This window comes from Papaver somniferum, chromosome 10 (genome assembly GCF_003573695.1).
Source record: "Papaver somniferum cultivar HN1 chromosome 10, ASM357369v1, whole genome shotgun sequence".
In the NCBI taxonomy this organism is placed as follows: domain Eukaryota; kingdom Viridiplantae; phylum Streptophyta; class Magnoliopsida; order Ranunculales; family Papaveraceae; genus Papaver; species Papaver somniferum.
Window position 1 is genome coordinate 33,816,845 of NC_039367.1, and position 19,958 is coordinate 33,836,802.

Consider the following 19,958-nt stretch of genomic DNA (forward strand, 5'->3'; position numbering starts at 1 on the left):
AAAATAAGCACCAACAATATATATTTTGGGTAGTAAATATGTAAGAATTAATCGCTCATCATTGACTCTAGTACACAATCAAGTGACTTTTAAAATGAGTTTTGATTCACTAAAATATGACAACCGAACTTGACATACCAACGCTTGGAGGGTTCAACCGAGCTATGCTCTAACAAGTTGATTCGTAGATCTTTTCTTATTGCTTTGAACACGATTATTTCGTTCTTTCCAAATATTCCACAAAAATCTAAAAACTAAAACACTCCAAATTTTTGATAATAATAAAAAAATACAAATTGTCTTCACTATCTTCTTACTTAAACAAAACTAATCACAAATTTTCTGACAATGTAAGAGTAAATGTTGGTTTATCTGATGCTTAGCCTCACAAAACTGGTAAATAGTGGAGAAAATCTTTCCCATCCTAATTAGAAAGTCTAATGCTAATGCATCCTTGTAATATATGTCCAAAATAAAAGTGAAACTTCAGCTAACAACAAAATAATGTTAAGCTTGTTTGTGTGTGTAACTAGTCCATCAAATTCATTTTTGAAACTTTATATAATAATAACGTAATGTAAACTTTATTATATTTGAAGATTTTCTTTTCTTGATAAAACACCATTTTAAGACTTTCTTAACTTTTTCGTTGGAGAAAATATATAATTGGCGTTTTAATCTTTTATAATATATTTGACTTAGCTAAACAAGATTAATTATTATAAAAAAGTATCTAAAATATTTAAACTCACGAAAAAATACCAACTGGAAAACAAATAAGTATTTGTATGCGAAATATATAAAATAAAAAATCATATTATAGAAAAACTAATGGCAAAAGATGTATCTATTTTCGAATATTCATATGCAAAAAAATAAAAAAAATAAAAAACAGTAGGATCGATATCGTGTTTTAACAGATTGAGACACATTTTTTACAATTAAGTTGGTACTAATGCAATAATGAATATGTAAAGAAATATGGATTTTTATTACCTATTTTATGTAATATATACTTATATTAGGATATGACCCGTGCCGTGACGACATGGGCTTTAAACCATTATTATTCACGTCACACTGCGGCACGGGCTTTGATCCGTTATTACGCATGTAAATTCATGTAGCACACGCACACACATCCATATAGTATGTATGATGATGATGCAAACTATACCTACTACTAAACATATGATAATGCAACCAAACCTTACATATTAAGTCCCCCTTTACTTTTTTTTAATCTTTTTGATCAATCGATAATGGAAATTGAACCCGTAACCTATAGGTTGGAGTCCAACCCCGGTTTACTGAGCTAATGCCAGTTGGTTCCCTTTACTTAAGAATTTTTTTTCTTTTCTATAATATATGGTTAAAGAACATTTTGCTATTTTGGAGTCGGCCTCGGTTTGTCTTATGAAATAAACATATTTTTAGGTAGTGATTTTAGAAACTGACAATAGAGTGTCTAACACCAAGTTAGACGTTGAATATTTTTACCAAGAAACTCATCAATATTCAGATCTCTATAAAATCTACTTTGGTTCTAGATTTAGTTTGGCTTCTTGATTTGAACAGTTTTTCCCTCCTTTTAACCATGTCACCGCAAAGAATGCAAGACTTAGCTCATTTATTGTGCCTTCACGATTTATAATGATTAGAAATATACCCACCTCAAGAGCTACTTCAAAAGTTTACAAACATTTTAAAAAACGAAGAAATAATTCAACTGGTTGGTCTTTGATCTAACTATATGTAGACATTTAAATTCACTCTCCCTTTGTCGTAGTCATATCTTTTTATTTTTTTTAGAACTTTTTATCTAACATGGCATCTATCTTGACACCTTTTTTTTTTATGATTCTTGATCTGTCAATTGTAAAAATAAATAAATTTACCTTTGAGTCGACAATAAATAACAGCACTCCACTACCAATTACCAAATGCACATCAAAATTTTCTGTAGAATTTCCTCTGCCGTCATTCGGAAATGAGAAGATTTAAAAGAGCTTGACTTATACCCCACAATGCTTTGGGGTTAATCGTACTTAATGTGCGGATTCGGCATCGAATATTGTCGTAGCATTTCCTCTAGTTCTCTTTGAAATGTTCCAACAAAAACATACTGTACCACCTTTAGCTATATTTAAAATTTAATTATCATGTAAACAAAGTCCGTGGTTAGTATTGAATTACAAAATCATGCAAATGAGGAAAAACCAAACTTCAAATAGAGGAATTGATGTTAAAAACTTAAAATAATCTTGATCTCGTAGCTGATAAAAATGCATATGAGCAAAAACATAAAAGATAGCTAATATAAGCGGATGTAATTGGAATAAAACCAAACTGAAACTTAAACGAAAAAAGTGGTCCAAAGAGGAAGACTCGGATTAAAACGAAGCGAGTAGGAAATGAGAAATTATGTTGTTATGAACATGGTGGTGTAGATCCAGCCAAGCCTAAAATAAAGTTTTATGAATCTAATATTTAATTCAACACAATGGTATTGATGAACACTTGCCCACAATATTGGATCACCTTAACCAACAAAAATGAACACAAAAAAAAGAATCAAATCAAACCAAACCAAATGAATACATAATAATCGTGGTTGTGATTTCTAACCTGAGCAGCCACTCCACTAACTACACATTTTTCTGCTTCAGAAAAAAAAAATGCATATTTTTGCTTCCCCTCTTTCGTCACTTCCACTCTATAAATTCTCCTCTATCACTTTATCTTCTATTCTTTTTGATCCATAGAAAAAAAGAAACCAACAACAACAACTAATTAAATCTCTGATTCCCCAATTTTATTCTCTCCGGTGAAAAATCAAAATTGCTTAAATATGTGAATGTGATTCAATGTACGGGTGGACATTCAATGTAGTCAAATAGAGGGCTAAAGAAAATGGGAGGTTCTTTAAGGATTCAAGAAATACGTTACAAAAGTTTTTAAGAGTAAAAGATACGTGTTGAAATGCGGGTGAGTGAAAACACTCATTTGCGACCATAAATGAACTTGGAAACCGCTGAAACTGAATGGTAATGAATTATGGCAAGGGAAAAAAGAAATGCTCCTAGTTAAATACTTACAGCATGACTAATCAGAGCGTCATCGGAATATGAGAATTTGTAGCTGAATCTCGACCACTCTTTATATACTTAATCTGTAGATCTGCGTCCAACGAAAAGGACACACATGTTGGAATTCTTAACTAAATCTTGACTGTTCTTTATATATCCGAAATGTGGATGACCGTCCAATAGAAAAAACACCATTGTCCCTTATAATATAGATATAATAGTAATAGCCATGGAAAAACTTATATCTAGCATAGAATACTTTAATATTTATATGAAAAAAATAAAAAATAAAAATCATCCCATAAACTTTGTAAACAAATTAGTTTAACATTTTCCTTCCACCTGAGCATGAAGTACAGGTTGAAGACGACGCCAATACGCAATTGGACATTGTTGATTATATTCCATCTAAGAATATTAACAGAGCATCAGAGATAAAAGGCCAGCATTATAACTGGATTATATTGTGTATGAATAATAGTAAGGAAGGATAAAAATAATTTTATCAAAGTTATTGTCGTAGAATGAGTACAGAGAGGCTCAAGGGAAAAAAGAAAGATAGATCAGAGATGGAGCAGGAGGGGATATGAGATATTATATATGATTTTTTTGGGGCAAAACTAAGCCGTGGAGATTTTTTTTCCATCTGCGTTAAAAGTTTATGAAAACCAAAATTATTTGCTATAACATTTATAGTAATTTTATTGCTGTAATTTAATCATGTTTTTGGTTAATCATCAACGATCACATTGGTTAATCATGTTACTGTGATTCAAGCACGCTGATGAAACTTCAGATCACGTTGGTGGGTGAACCCTTAGTATTTTTTGTCTTCTTTTAAACGTGTCATGCTTAGATTTTATGCGGAGAAACCAATAGAAGTCGTGATTTTTTTACTATGAAAATTATTTAATATCTTATAATTGATATTCAAAGTCAGGTCTTACTAGTTGGATTGACATCCCATTAATAATTTCTAAAAAAACGAGTAAAATCCTGGCTAGATGTAACAATTAGTATTACAGGTCAAGGTCCATAATCTCATGGTTTTAGTATCAATTTCATATCACGTGCTCAATGAAAGTTCACAAAATTTCTCTCGATTATTTTTCTCGAAGATGTAGCAGCAATCTTGTCTTTTCCCTTTATAATTGACAATTTCATATGTTTTCTTATATTTATTAATTTCATTGTGATCAACTTGTTTTAATTGATATATATTAATTTCTCATAAAGTAATGAAATGAATACAATGGTGTTTTAAAACCATACCTGAGTTCTCTATTGCTGTGAAATCTCCTCCACATAAGTAAGTTAGCTTCATATACTAGTCCAATTCAAGGATTGATGGATATTCAAACATAATCAATATACATATCAATGGGATTTCCTAAGCTTGGATATGGGGGTAGTTATAGCGGCCATATTAGAGAAATATTTGAAAAACACTTCTTTATTTTTTTTAATGGTACTAATGTTATATCATCGCTTCTCTCTTGACAATATTTGACTGGTGACTCGCAATAATAAATGCTTGGAATCTTATTACAATAAATATATGTTGGGAAATTTGGATAAAAAACACACAAGGATTATAGGAAAGTCGAAATATGCTCGACAAGGGACAAAAGAAAGGGAAAATTAAGAAAGTGACCAAATTCTGAACCCCTAAGTAATAAACCGACTATTTTTTATTCCGTTATATAAAATGGATTTCCCGTTAGATTTTCTATCTGAACCCACCAAAACTGTCAACCACGTTGATTTAGTCATTTATCCTCATCAAAATTACCACATATCCTTTGCAACCCTAGGTATATCTTCACTTTGTCGAGACCAACCCTATTCCAAAAATTTATTCTCTCAAACATGGGAGAGCCGCAGAAGGAGACATTGTTGGTGAGAAATCAGTCAGAAGATTTTTGAAGTTTTGAGAAATCAGAGGAGGAGACCAATATTACCATGTTTGGAAGATTTATGATGTTTTGGGAAGATATTAAAAATCATTGGAGGAAAGTTGCAGAGAGTTCTTCCATTTTCTTCTTTAGTTGAGTGGTCATGATTTCTGATAGAGTTTTGAAATTTGGATTGTTTGAGTTTCAATTATTGTTTGAATGAACCGATCTTCCACCATCAAAACCTCTATGTCTCAATTGTTCCTACTCTCCCTCAATTATTCTTAATCTATTGTAAGTAGGTGGTATTTTTTTTATTTATTTTTTTCTTTTGTAATTTTGATAATTCTTTAATTAGATTGATTCAATTATAAAACAATGGGCTTATATTAATTCATTTTATACATGTTTTTTTAAACTTATTTCATGAATTAGGATTTCTGAATTAAGAACTAGTATAAAGCTAACCCATATGATCATTCATGATCCAAGGTAAAAACCATGACATAACGTGTACTTGAACACAAACCTGAATCAAGTTTTATGTCCCCAATCATTTGGCACAAAGCACTATCACTATTTTGCCCAATCACCAGCCGCAAAGAATCTAAACCACAGGTTGGGCGCATAGAATTCACTATTGCGTCCGATGATCAGGCGCAAAGAATTCGAACCATAAAATTAACATACTCGTTGATGATCCATTTCTTGCATCAAATCAACAAATGTAACAAACTCTTGGGCGCAGGAAAAAAAGAGTTGAACCAGCATAACTTACTGTCCTGCTAGAGCCACCATGGACTGTATCCAGCAGATTATACCCGTGGGACCCCCAGAAATTTATAGGGTTTTTGAGTCAGGTGGGTCCCACGTTGGGATGTCTCGCGTCATTCAACTTGAAAGTTAATTTTGGGGACTGAAATTACCGTATGGGAGGTCGGTTTGATATCCAAAAGGTAGAAATTGACGTTTAGTCCAAAAGTTACTAGGTTTGGGACGCTTCAGTCCACTCATCTCAGGCCTAGTACTCTTTAGTCCAAAAAAAACCCGCGTACAACATTTTAGTCCAAATATGGACGAGTTAGTCCAAAAACAGAAACGGTTCCGATTTTCTGTACTTCCAATATCCCCTAACTACCGTTGAGCCGTTTCCGCATATATAATCAGGATTTGAAATCGATTTTTTTGGATCTCAAACATGAATTCAAGATAGGGAGACGTTCAGAGAATAACTTTGGAGGCGATTTAACATCAGTTTCAGAGAATTTGTTCTAACTAATCGTTTCTTCAACATAATTCAACTTCAGGTTACCGTTGAAGTGTTTTGAAATTGATTTTTTTTTATCTCAGATTTGAATTCACGACAGATTCAGAGATAGATCGATCCAGATATAAGTTTCAGAGGTGATTTAACAGATTCATAGAGGTTAGGTTGGATTTGATCGTTTCTGCAGCAGAATTCAACTTCAGGTTAGTTTTCTTTTTTCTTCATCGTTGAATTTTCTTTCTGATATTTAGTTTTTTAATTATTTTATGAGTTGTTGATATGAATTCGATATGTTGTTTGTATGTTCTTGATTTGATTTTTGTTATATTTTAGCTTTTGATTTTCGTTAAATGATTTTGATTATTGTTTTTTGATTTTGGTGTTATGATGCGTGATATGAAATCGAACTGATATTAGATTGTAGGCTTCTGGTTTATTCAACTATGTGTTCTAGTAAGATTTTGAAGCTTATATCTTCAATTAATCGATGGGTATTTTTCATTTAGGTTTACGGTTATTTGATTTTTGGCTTCGATTAAATGTGTACTTTCTTGTACACTGTTTAAGTTTTAGGTTTCCCAAATCTGAAATTTTGATTTTAAGCTTCAAATGTTTATTATTATTTCTTTTGTAATATGTAGGGGTATCAAATATGTCTGAGAAGTTTATTCATGTTGTTTTGTATAATACTGAGCATTCTGTTGCTTTTCGTGTTAATACTTCGAGAACCGTAGATGAAGTGAAGCATTTTGCATGTAAGCAGTGGAGGACTTTGTCTCCCGGGAGTATACGTTTGAGCTATATGGATACTAATTAATTAGTTGTTGTACAAGGTGAAATATAGCTGCAAAGTTTAATTGGTTTTGTTATTCTTATGAACAATGAAGATATCTATTTGAATGTCGATGTGATTCCGAAGCGTACTTCTCGTTCTAATTCTGGGTGTAGCACTAGTTCTGGTTCTAGTACTGCAAATTCTTGTGTAAGTGAAAGTCCTAAACTTCTAAGGGTGGTCGATCATGACGCGGACAAGGACAAGCCTCTTATTATCGATGAATGGGTTTATATTTTTGACAAGATTGGTAGAGAATTTATGGGTGGTGTTAAAACTGCTAGGATTGCTGTTGATAAGTACAAGATTGCTACTGGTCACAAGATTTTTATTCTTAAAACAGACAAGACTCGTTTTACTGCAAAGTGCGAAGAAGATGATTGTGGTTGGAGGATTCACTTTGGGCCTGTTAATGGTGACATTTCTCGGTTTGTGCTGAAAGATTCTAATGTTATTCACAGGTTAGTGGTGTTCATATTAGTCTACATTACTGATTCTTGTTTTTGTGATCCACGTTATTTATTTTTAGGCTTTAATATGTAGACTTGCTTTAGGTTTACTTTGTGGTGCACATTACTTGTTGTAGGCTTTTTAGGTGGCACATTGTGGTGTAATTACATATTCTTGCTTGGTCTGTGCTTTCTTTTTGCATATGTATTGTTTGTTTTGAGATCTTATTAGGTGTACATTGTGGTGCATATTACTTATTCCAGGTTTTTTTTTAAAGAAAACAAGTTTATTAATCATCATCAACAACAAGGAGTTTACAATTGTTGGATGGAAGCCTGGCAACAAGCTGTGCTCCAATCCCTTTATTGAGAACCACACCTATCCTATGAAAGAGAAAATCCCCGATAAAGACATTCTCATCATGACTAGCCATATAGTTTTTTTTTTGGTAGTTGTGGTGTTGGTTTGAGGTTGAAGAGTCCTGCAGTGACAACCAAGTTAGTTAAGCATTTGATCGTTGACAATATACATGGTGATCCCACTTCAAAACCCAGACAGATCATGTCACTTTTTAAGAAGACTTATGGGTCCAATATTAAGTATCACCATGCCCATAGAGGGAAACAAGTCGTATTTGAAGAAAAATTTGGTGATGACGAGAAGTCGTATAGCGATTTAACTTGGTATGTCAAATCCATTGAGCAAACTAATCCTGATAGCTTTGTGAAATTTGAAGTTGATCAAGCAACCAGAAGATTTCAACGGATTTTCATTTGTTTCGGTGCTTGCAAGCATAACTATAGGTATCTCAGGCCCATGATTTACTTGGACGTTACTTTCCTTACTGGTAGATTCATGGGTACTTTGATGGATGCAACATGTATCAATGGAAATGATAGTTTTTACTCATTTGCTTTTGCTCTTGTATCCGCTGAAAACAAAGATAACTGGTTTTGGTTTCTGGATAATCTTAAACAAGTGGTCGATCGTCATCCAATTGTCTTTCTTAGTGATCGTCACGAAGGACTTTTGCAGGGCATTCCAAAATCATTTCCTGATTCATATCACAGCTATTTCTTTTACCACATCAAGTGCAATCTCCCTATTGGATCACGTGATGCGAATTTCAAGGCTGTTATTGATTTGTTTTACAAAGCTGGTTACTCTTACACATCAACTAACTTTGAAGAATCTTGGGGGCATGCATGCAATTAGATGTGGACATGTTGCCAACTATCTCAGGACTATTCCAAAGGATAAATGGGAAAATGCATTTTTCCCTGTATGCATATATGCTCCTCACTCTTCAACTCTTTCCGAGTCATTCAATAACTGGATTCTTGAGTTCAAAAAGTCGCATGCTTTTTCTCTTCCCGATGCGATACGGTGAGTTTTATGTTTAGTGTTTCATTCATTTATTTTTTACCTGTCTTTTTACATGTGTACCACTATGTACACCTTGGTGTACAGTGGATGCTACTAGTCTATTTTGTTTGGTAATATTCTATGTTTTCAGATCTGTATAATTAGTAATTACTTTTGCTATGTTCAATTTTTATGTTTTCACTTCTACATGCTATAAAAACTTTAGTAATATTTTTATGTTTTCAATTTTTATACTTTTGATAAAGTATAAAAATCTGTCAGTACATGTGTACCATTATGTACACCTTCTAAACATTTTCTGCTCTGTCAGTAACTGTGCACAATCAAGTGCACCTTAATATTTCAAAACCTGTAATATACACTTCAATGGTAGCTAGTGATAAGTCATAAACTTGTAACACCAATAACATCAATATTGAAACTAATAAAAATATTAATTCAAGGTCTTTATAGTAGTGATAAGTCATAAACAAAGTGATAAAAATTGAAATTTGAAAAGTTGTCTGAAAGATAGAAAATGTTTAGAAGCAATTCAGAAAGTCATCTTGTATGATGAAGCTTAAAAACTCTTCTTCCTATTCAATGGTTTCATTTCCATACTTAGGCGCCACTCCTTGTGATGTTCATCAGTTGCTATATCCCACACCTTTTCATACACTCCGACTTTTTTCAGCATCTTGGCCACCAATTTTGCTCTCATTCCCTGACAAATGTCTTTGGCCCTCTGCTGATCTCTTTCGGTACTCTTTCTCTTCTTCACACTTCGTTTCATAAAGTAGCAAGTGTATAGGAGGCAGTCTGGATTGATTCCTTGAGCAGGGAATTGCATGATGTTTATTTCGTGTGGTTCTATAGGTGCATCACCCTATAACGCTCTCTTCTTGTTGAGTTCCAATTGCACTACATTTGCCATTTGCTGTGCATCATCTTTATAGTCCTCATTTGAGTGCAACGAGTTGTACCACTTCCACTCTTCAGCTTTAAAATCAAACTTCAAAAGCGACCAGTGAACTCCTACTGCCATTTGTACTGTAGAATGATTGACGGGGATTACAAGAACTTCCAGATTGTCAGAAGTGTCCCATATGAAATCAACCACAAGCTTTTGTACCTCGTTTATGATATTGTTCTTCACATAGTACTGCAATCAATAATTTGTTGAAAAATAAAACGAATTAGGTACACCTAAATCAGACCAGAAAACTAACAAGCATGTACCCTACTACATATCAAACATATGTATGATATAGATGTATCCATAACGTATGATACAGGTGTACAACTATGTACACACCTAAGTAAATCTAACAATCAAGCATCCATGCAAACACTTAACAAAGCATGTGCCAATCATATAGCATACTGGTGTATATCTATGTCCACTCCTAAGGAAATCTACAAACACATATAACACGCCATGTCAATCAGGTGTACTAGTATGTACACGCCATGTCAATCAGGTGTATGAATGCTATCTCTGACCATTGATGTGCAACGTCGATGGATATAGAACTGCAGTACCTCTTGGTCCAGATATTTGTTGAACATGAGTTCACGAAGTACTTTTCCCGCAATCAGAATTTGTTCCCTGACTGTTGGATCTTCGAGTACTGTTAGTTCCCAAGCTACAGAGATGCAGAATCATAAAGGAAATGTTAACATCGTGTACATGCATATACCTTTCTTTCAATAAGATTCAATCATTCGTATAGTGCGAGGTCTTGTTTTCTGAACTTACCCCAGGCTTGCATAGTCGAAGAATTTATGTATCCTTTTTTTGTCCTGTCCTGGTTCCATGGTTTGGTATAGTGGTGAATGACGAACATCTGGCAATGGGAGAGCAGAATGATACTCATTTTCATTTTTCCTTTTTGGTGCAGGATAGCTTGGTTCATCTCCCTCTTTGATCCCCTTTGCCTCATCCACTTTCATCCTAACTTGTCTGGTTTTACCCTCGGCAGTGAAGTCAGGAGGTAGTTTTTTTTTTGCAGCTCTCTTTGGTGGTGTCTTGGAAAACTTGCTAGACGCTTTTGTCTTCAACATCTCTCCTTCCTTCATCCTATCTTCTCTTGTCCTCACTGGTGTCGTCTTCTCTTCTTCTACCTCTTGGCTGCTAAAAAATTCAGTATGATTTTATTGGATGAACTGCACTGCTTCAGCAACGATCATTTCTCTTACATCTTCATTGGATAACGATTTTTGGGACCACTGTTCTTTAGGATCTTCTTGGCTCAACAATGAAAAGCTTGGACAATCGTGTCGGATCACGGTTGACATCTTTTCCTCCACTTCAGATGGTGCCGTTTTGTGACAACCTTTTTCAAGCTTTACGAACACAGATTCATACAAGTTATCTAGAAGGTCCTCAATTGATTTATAAGTCTCCTTCTCTGTATATTCTACTTGTGTGAGTAAGAGGACATCTTCTTTAACCGGAAACATGCCTTTAGGGTCCATTTGAGATATTGTTTGAACTGCGATTATCGTAGCTTCATCAATTTCAACATTTTGAGTGGTATTCCTCACATCCTGGTTATCAAGTCCATCTCATCTTCAGGGATTTCATTTGTCTTTGGCAGAGAGCTGCTGAAAAAATGCAATTTTGTTAGGTTGTACAAAGTTGAGCACTACTGTACACACACACATAATAAATCAATAAGGTGTACATCTTGGTACACATATACAGAAAATGAAATGAAATATGAGTTGAGATCATTTTATTTATACCTCGGCTTGTTAGCAGTTTCAGACTCAACTCTTAGGCTTGTTCCATCCTTGCCATACTCTTCTTCATTTGACTTTGGCAGAGGCCTGCTGAAAAAAACAATTTTATTTGATTTTTATCAGTGGTGTACAAGTATCTACATAAAAAAATGAAAAGAAATGCGAGCTTAGATCAACATACCTCGGATTGTTAGCATTTTCAGACTCAACTCCTTTGTCATATTCACTTTCATCCTCCATATCCTTTTATTCATTTCCCTCATTAGTCTTTGATGAAGCAGTGCTAAAAGATGCAAGTTTTGAGAGAAGATATGAGTCACTGGTTTACAACTATGTACACATATAAAGAATATAAAAAAATGACTGCCACATTTAATAAAAGTGATATTATACCTTGGCTTTTTAGGAGTTGGATTCAGTTCTATCCTCATCATCACCACCTTTGCTACCCTCTTTGTCATTGTCATCATCATGTAGATTACCACCATTTCCACCCTCCTCCTCATCATCCTCATCACTATCATCATGTATATCACCACCTTTCTTACCTTCCTCCTCCTCCTCATTATCATCATCACTATCATCATCATCATCACCATCATCCACATCACCACCTTTGCCACTTTTTTCACCTTCCTCCTCCTCCTGCTCATCATCATCACGTTCATCCTCACTTTTTAATTCTTTGTTAAATGAAATGATTTGGTGCAAGGTGTCAACAACTAAATCAACAAGATCCTTATCATTTTGCACATTACTCAGATCAGTTGCATGAATTTTTTTGCTTTTTTCTTCAATGAACCTAAAAAGATTTTCATGTTTAACCTGCAAGTCAGAAAGCTCTTCCAATGCTTCATCTCTTTGCTGTTGTGCTATGTACAACTTTCTCTTCAGTGCATCTGTGCTATTTTCTTGCCTATTCTTTATGTACTCATCCAAAATCTGTTGATGTTCATCATTGCAAGCTTTTACCCATGCTGGTTGCATCTGAAAAAATGCCAAAGTATCAATATGGATCACAGGTGTACATCTTTTTACACCTGTATTATAGTGTATATTGTTATACACATGACAAAATTTTGAATTTTGTCACCATTTTGTACACCTTATCAAGGTGTATATTAATGTACACATCTAGGAAGAAATCACTATCTTAAGAAAGATATCGAGTTACCTTTTTCATAGCTTCATTAATGTCTTTCTCAATTGTTGTACTGATGTCACTTGTTACTCACCTTAGAAACCTTGGGAAGCCTTGTTCATTGCTTGGCATCATGCTGTTGTTGTGTTCAGCAAACCAATACTGTATTAATAAACAAGTAAAGAGTTAGAAATTTTAGGACTCAACAAATACAATGAACCAAAGCATGTAAATTGGTACAACTTAAAACTGGTGTAAAACAATGTATACATGTAAACTCACCAACAAGTATACCATACAACCATTAACTTTAAGGGGTGAATCGATATGTTTCCTAATGTTATCCATTAGATATTTATGTATATGAACTGGTCAGTTGGTTTTTTTCATTCTATCCAATTATTCAAAGTAGTGAGCAAATTGGCTCTTGGTAAGCGCGCTTCCATTTTCTATGGTAAAAAAAAACAGTGATGCACAGGTACATCCCAAACAACACTACCAAGTCCTCAGCATTTCTTTCAATCTCTCTATCCAACTTTGGTTTTAACTTCATTATACACAATATTTCATTCTCCACATCTAGTTTCCCCAACTTAGTTGGATCCTTCAGTTTCATTCGGGTTATCAGTGAACCATATCTCGTCTCAACTCTAGTTTTGGTACATTCTCTTTCTACAGGTTCTGATGCCACCATATGTAATCCAAAAATTAAAACAAATCTTCTTCCATACTTTCTACCTCCACAAACTTTTTCTCCTCGGAAGTATTGAAAACAAAAACATTTTCCCCTGAATTATCATGGCGGAACTGGTTCACAATCTTAAAGATTGATGCTGGATTCTTGAACCACACATCTCTCTTGTTCTCCTTTTTCTTTTCTGACTTTTTCTCCTCTTTCTTTTCAGATTTCTTGTGAACAAAAATGTCTACTAAAGGTCAAAAAGGGCTCTCCTTTTGCTTCTCTAACTGAAAGTCAGTGAATTACATTTTTTTAGGATCCTTCTTCCTTACTTCTCCATCCTCCTCAAGGTTCTTGTTCACAAACTCATTGATTGCATGAAAACCTGACCTATAAGGTTTGTTTGTATCTACGAAAATAGACAAATGAGAATAAGAAAAGAGAAGTAAAACACAAAATACTCGTACAAAAATGTTGGTGTACAAACCAGTACACTGATACATAAACATCTTTAAAACACACATAACATGCCCTGAATCACTGCAATAGAATGCTTGTGTATAAATCTGTACACATAACTGAAAAAAACAACTCCAAAACACATATAACATGCCATTAACCATAAAACCACTAACACACTCACATAACAGGACATGTTGGTTTACAAATCTGTACAGACCAACAATAATTCTCACAAAAATTGGTCAAAAATAGACATATGATGACATGAAACAGTACAACAGCATGTTTTTGTACTAGTATGTACACACCAACAAGAATTCTCTGAAAAATTTCTCAAAAACAGACAGAACTGGACATGAAACACTGCAACATCATGTTGGTGTACTAGTATGTACACACCAACAACAATTCTCTGAAAATTTCCCAAAAACAGACAGAACATGACATGAAACACTACAACAACATGGCGGTGTACTAGTATGTACACAAGCAACAATTCTCTGAAAAATTTCTCAAAACAGATAGAACTGGACATGAAACACTGCAACAACATGGCGGTGTAATAGTATGTACACACCATCAAAAATTCTCTGAAAAAATTGCTCAAAAACAGACATAACATGACATGAAACACTACAACAACATGGCGGTGTAATAGTATGTACACACCAGCAACAATTCTCACAAAAATTGCTCAAAAAGAGACAGAACTGGACATGAAACACTGCAACAACATGGCGGTGTACAGATCTGTACATATATACAAAAAATCTCATAAAAAATGCTCAAAAACAGACATAACTAGACTTGAATTGTTACTTTATTTCTTTTAACAGATGTTGAAGGCTTTGAAGACTTTTGATGCTTTGGAGGATTTGAAGGCTTTGAAGTCTTTGAAGTCTTTGATATCTTCTTAGTTGGTGATATTTTTGAAGTTTCTGGTACTGAAATTGATGTTGAATCTTCTAATGATCTCTTCGATCTCGTTTTTGGTCCTGTTGATTTCGGAATTCTTCTGCAGCAACTGATGGAGTTGGGGATGAAATTGGTGTTGAATCTTTTAATGTTGACTTTGATCTCATCGTTGGTGATGTTGATTTTTGAATTTCTTCTACCGCAACTAATGGATTATCTTCTTCAGTTGATGTTGAATCTTCCACTGTTGGTGTTGCGTTTGTCTTTGAAGCTACTTTTTTTCCTTTGAACATGATGTTACTGATACTGCACTCATCTAGTAAGATTTTAGGGTTTTGATTAAATGTTTTCAAAGAAATTTTTAGGGTTTGTCTGCAAAATTTCTTCTGAAGTTTTTTTGCTGTTTCTCTTCTGGTTTTAGTCTGCAAAAGCAAAATGTTTGATTTAATGTTTTCCCCATTATGCTGCAGTTTTAATTCAGTTTCTTTTTTCAAGCTATGTGTCACAACCACGTCTATTCTGTCAGTTACAAAACTGTATCTATTTGCTGCATGTGTGCTTTATTAAAAGCGTGCAAAGGATATCAGCGTTTTTACACAATTCTTGGATTAATCTGTACCTATTCAACTAGGTCTGGACTAGAGTGTATTATTATTTGAGAGGGCGTTTTTTTCCCATCCAAAAAACTGCTTAGCAACTGCCGGGCTAGAAGATTCTGTAGGGATGAAATAGTTTGGATAAAGCCGGATCTCAGCGTTGAACCTCATCAGAGGGCATGTGAAACTCACGGTAGATAATGCGCAATTTACACGTGACAGTGCAGCAGTAGTCGAGACTCCAGAGAAAAGTTTGAGTAGGAAGTTCTTTTTGAGTCGCTTTATCACAACGAAGCGACTGTGTGTCATCCATCTTTCATTCTTTTATCTTTCTCCATCTCTCCTCATCATCATCTGCTATTATTATCATTACTAGAGCATCCCATGATTTCATCAGCAGAGAATATCCGCCATTCTTAGATCTTAAATCATCAACAACCTCTCTTTCCCCTCGCTTTCTCATTATTTTGTCATCACTCTCTCAATCACTGCACGACAAACCTTGAATTATCTCACAAAATCCAAAATAATTTCTGAAATTTAGTTGTATAATAAAGAGTGAAGAGCCACACTCTGCAAGTACCAACTACCAACAACTCTCAATTTCTTAAGAGATCCAATCTCCAAATTTTGATTTCTTGATCTGAGAAAATAAAATGGGGAGTTCTGATGAGAAAGTTGTCGCCGTGATTATGGTTGGTGGTCCAACTAAAGGTACCAGATCACAGAAATCAGAATTTCATTCACTGAAAATGCGCCAAAGTATGGAGATTAATAAGTTTAATTTTTTTTTTGCAGGAACAAGGTTTAGACCGCTATCGTTGAATGTTCCGAAACCATTGTTTCCATTGGCTGGTCAGCCAATGGTTCATCATCCAATTTCAGCTTGCAAAAGAGTAAGTCAGATTTCAATTGTAGAACTAGAGATGTCATCTCAGAGGAAATTTAACTGGAGTTTTGTTTTTTAGATCCCAAATTTGGTGCAAATTTATTTGATTGGATTTTATGAAGAAAGGGAATTCACACTCTATGTATCTTCCATCTCTAATGAGCTCAAAATTCCAGTCAGGTAATTTCCAAACACACACAGCTTTTAGGTATGATTAACTCTGAGTATAAAACAGTGTTTAAACATTTGGATCTTATTGGTTATTGGTGTAGATACTTGAGAGAAGACAAGCCACACGGTTCAGCTGGTGGTATTTACAACTTTAGAGATCAGATAATGGACGACAGCCCGGTTTGAATCTTCAACTCTTTTCTAATTTCTATTTTATATATTGAGATTAAAATCTGGCTGGCTACATGAGTTAGATAGATCATTTTTTTCGTGCTTTTGTCTGGCTGCAAGAGTTTTGGATTGCCAGAAAAACTTTGCTGTTTTGATTGGATCTGTTTCAGCAATTATTTATTTGTTTTGGTGGTTGTTTTTGTTGTGGCAGTCTCATATCTTTCTATTGAATTGTGATGTTTGCTCTAGTTTTCCATTGCCTGAAATGCTCGGTAAGTTTTGCTATCATTATTCACAGCTTAATAGTTCCTTGGATTTTCTTTCTTTTCTTTTTCTTCGTAAGCTCATCTTAAAGCTCGATGTAAATTTGCAGATGCTCATAAGAGGTATGGTGGGATAGGAACAATTTTAGTAAGCAAGGTGATAAATGCAGGCATGAACTGTTTCGTTTCGGCAAATGAGTTTCAAACATTTTATAATTTTTTAGGATACTCATGATGCTTTCAACTTTTCCTTTTGCAGGTTTCAGCTGAATCAGCGAGTGAGTTTGGTGAATTGGTGGCTGATCCAACAACCAATGAACTTCTGCACTACACGGAGAAACCCGAGACTTTTGTATGTACAATCCCGTAAAATTAGCTACATTTGTAGAATATAATATTGTTCAGAGGTTCAAGTGGTTGGTTCTGTTTTCTCCGTCCTCCACATAATATGGTTTCATTGCTTTATGTGTTATTCAGGTGAGTGATCGGATTAATTGTGGTGTGTACATATTTACCCCTGATATCTTTAAGGCTATCCAGGATGTTTCATCAAACCGAAGAGATAGGGGTGGGTAACCGCAGTTTCTTGTCAAGTCTTGTGTTGAGGGTTAGATCTTACAGTTGATATGTAGGCTTGGACAACACAAGCATCTTAAGTTATATGGTTCACATATATATCTTTGACAGAACAAGTGGAGTTATTCCTAGTTTCTACTTAACAATATTTGAATAGATGTACTCATTTGTTGCAGAATCAATGTGCATCAGTATCATGTTCCGAACAACATACAATAACCTGGTCTTACTCTCTCGTTTTTCATATTTACAGCTAATCTTCGACGTGTGTCCAGCTTTGAGGCCCTTCAGTCTGCAACGAAGTAAGACTTTTTTCTGCTTCTAAACTTTATAAGCATATTAATTTTCATGTACATAGTAATTGTTTTGTTTTGTAATGGTGTACAAATTTTTTAAAATACCATTTATTACTTTTTAAGAAAACTTTACTTACTCTGGAGCTCTGGAATGACTAACGAGTTATATTGCTTCCACAGATCATTCCCTACTGATTTTGTAAGACTGGATCAAGATATCCTATCACCTCTTGCCGGGAAGAAGCAACTTTATACTTACGAAACACTAGATTTCTGGGAACAGATCAAAACCCCTGGGTAGACCAATCTGCATTGACTTTCTTTTATTGCTTACATGTTTCCTCTATAGTTTTGAGTATACTTGTTAACATAGAATGACCAGTAAGATTTGTGTTTAATTTCAGAATGTCTTTGAAATGTTCTGCTCTGTATCTTGCCCAATTCCGCCACACCTCTCCTCATCTTTTGGCAACTGGGGATGGCACAAAAAGTGCTACCATCAGTGGTGATGTGTATATCCACCCATCAGCAAAAGTACATCCAACTGCAAAGGTTAGGACTCAATTTGACCCCCTTTCTGGATATGTACATGGCATCATCATTTATCTGTTAGAGTTGAAGAACATTTACATATTCGTAATATGGACACACTCATGTTCGTATATTTTGATAATAACAAGCCGATTTGTCTGCACAGATTGGTCCCAATGCATCAATTTCTGCAAATGCTCGGATAGGACCTGGTGTAAGGTTAATCAACTGCATCATCCTAGATGATGTTGAGATAAAGGTATGGACTTGACTCAAAGGATGTAAAAACTACATGTAACATGTTTCTTTAAGTCTGACATTGCTGTCTTTATTATCTACTTACAGGAAAATGCAATTGTTATAAATTCCATTGTTGGTTGGAAGTCTTCAATTGGGAGGTGGTCGCGAGTCCAGGCAAGTCTCTCTTTTCTCTATGTTTTCATCTCTAGCAATAAATTGGGGGAAAACCCTGCTTATTAGTCATTGCTTCACACTTTCTATCTCCTGACTCCTGAAGTTAAGCGAGCCAAACCGAAATGAACATACCTGCTTAGAGTATATAAACACTCGTATTTAATAATTGTATACTACGCTTTGTGAATGACCCTATGAATTATCTTTTTCTTTTTTTTTTTAAATTTATTGCTTGGATTTTTTACCAATAAAAACACTTTTCATCACCTGTTTCAGTCTATTGGAGACTACAATGCAAAACTTGGGATTACCATCCTCGGTATGTTATTCTGTTATAATTTAATTTCTGTGTGTTTCCTGTTTTCTTATTTCCCTTGAAGGAGAGATCCCAATCACTGTTCTAACAAATTATTTTTTTCAATGCAGGAGAAGCTGTGAATGTAGAAGACGAAGTCGTGGTCATTAACAGTATTATTCTTCCAAATAAAACTCTCAATGTCAGTGTGCAGGAGGAGATCATTCTATAAGTACCAAGAATACGCCGCTTTACTCTTAGATTGCAAGTTTTTCTTTTTTTCTTTCGCAGTTCACCTGTTTCATTATTTGTTTCTGTTGTATCATAATTTAAGATACATATTGGACTTCAGACAATGGCATAAGTTCTACCCCATCTTTGAGGGGCTTCAAACTGTGTGAAAAAAATAATAGTAAAAATAAATCGAGGCATGTCTTTTACAGTGGTTTTACTTGCCAAGCAACAATAGTGTCAGACAGAAACTTGCCAGGCCACAACACGGACCGTGAGTTATGACCCCGAATGTGTCATTATCTATATACAAAAACTCCAATAAAACAAATCATGCACAAAAACCTCATTTGATTAATCTGTCTACAATACCCTTAGGCCAAGCACTGTGGTTTGCCTCATCCCTTCCCTATCCCTCGTTCGTTGGGATAAATCCCAAAACGCAATCACTATGGTCTCCCATATCCCTACAAACATATGTATTCCCTTTCCTACGAAGTGTATCACATCTGATAAGGTTTGTAGGGAAGGGAAATGTGACGGAAACTCAGTTTCCGTAGCATTTTTGACGGGAACTAAGTTTCCGTATTTGATTTTTTTAGTTTTACCTTAAAACTTTCTTTTTTCACTTTTTTTTTTTACTAAAACTCCTTTTCTATCTATAACTAGTTGGTCACCCGTGCTA

The 19,958-nt window shown here is 34.6% G+C and overlaps 3 protein-coding genes across 3 annotated transcripts in view; 2 read left to right on the forward strand and 1 right to left on the reverse strand.

The window, feature by feature from the left end:
- LOC113315509 overlaps positions 1-8,748 on the forward strand; it is a 33,541-nt gene extending 24,793 nt beyond the window's left edge. The window contains exons 2-3 of the mRNA XM_026563779.1: positions 7,096-7,544; positions 8,004-8,748. Of these exons, the coding sequence (XP_026419564.1) occupies positions 7,096-7,544; positions 8,004-8,748 (1,194 nt within the window). The remainder of the gene's footprint in view (positions 1-7,095; positions 7,545-8,003) is intronic.
- Positions 8,749-12,045: 3,297 nt separating this feature from the next.
- LOC113315510 (digestive organ expansion factor homolog) lies at positions 12,046-13,478 on the reverse strand. The gene is made up of 3 exons (XM_026563781.1): positions 13,284-13,478; positions 12,250-12,630; positions 12,046-12,201 (listed from the first exon to the last, which is right to left on the reverse strand). The coding sequence occupies exons 1-3, from the start codon at positions 13,476-13,478 to the stop codon at positions 12,046-12,048; spliced, it is 732 nt and encodes a 243-aa protein (XP_026419566.1).
- Positions 13,479-15,678: 2,200 nt separating this feature from the next.
- Positions 15,679-19,487, forward strand: LOC113318579 (mannose-1-phosphate guanyltransferase alpha-B-like). Its single transcript, XM_026566763.1, has 15 exons — positions 15,679-16,150; positions 16,235-16,332; positions 16,405-16,505; positions 16,598-16,676; positions 16,879-16,939; positions 17,041-17,087; positions 17,190-17,282; positions 17,408-17,498; positions 17,760-17,808; positions 17,983-18,099; positions 18,207-18,354; positions 18,500-18,592; positions 18,679-18,747; positions 19,024-19,066; positions 19,174-19,487. The coding sequence occupies exons 1-15, from the start codon at positions 16,093-16,095 to the stop codon at positions 19,272-19,274; spliced, it is 1,248 nt and encodes a 415-aa protein (XP_026422548.1). The 5' UTR covers positions 15,679-16,092; the 3' UTR covers positions 19,275-19,487.
- Positions 19,488-19,958: the final 471 nt, after the last annotated feature.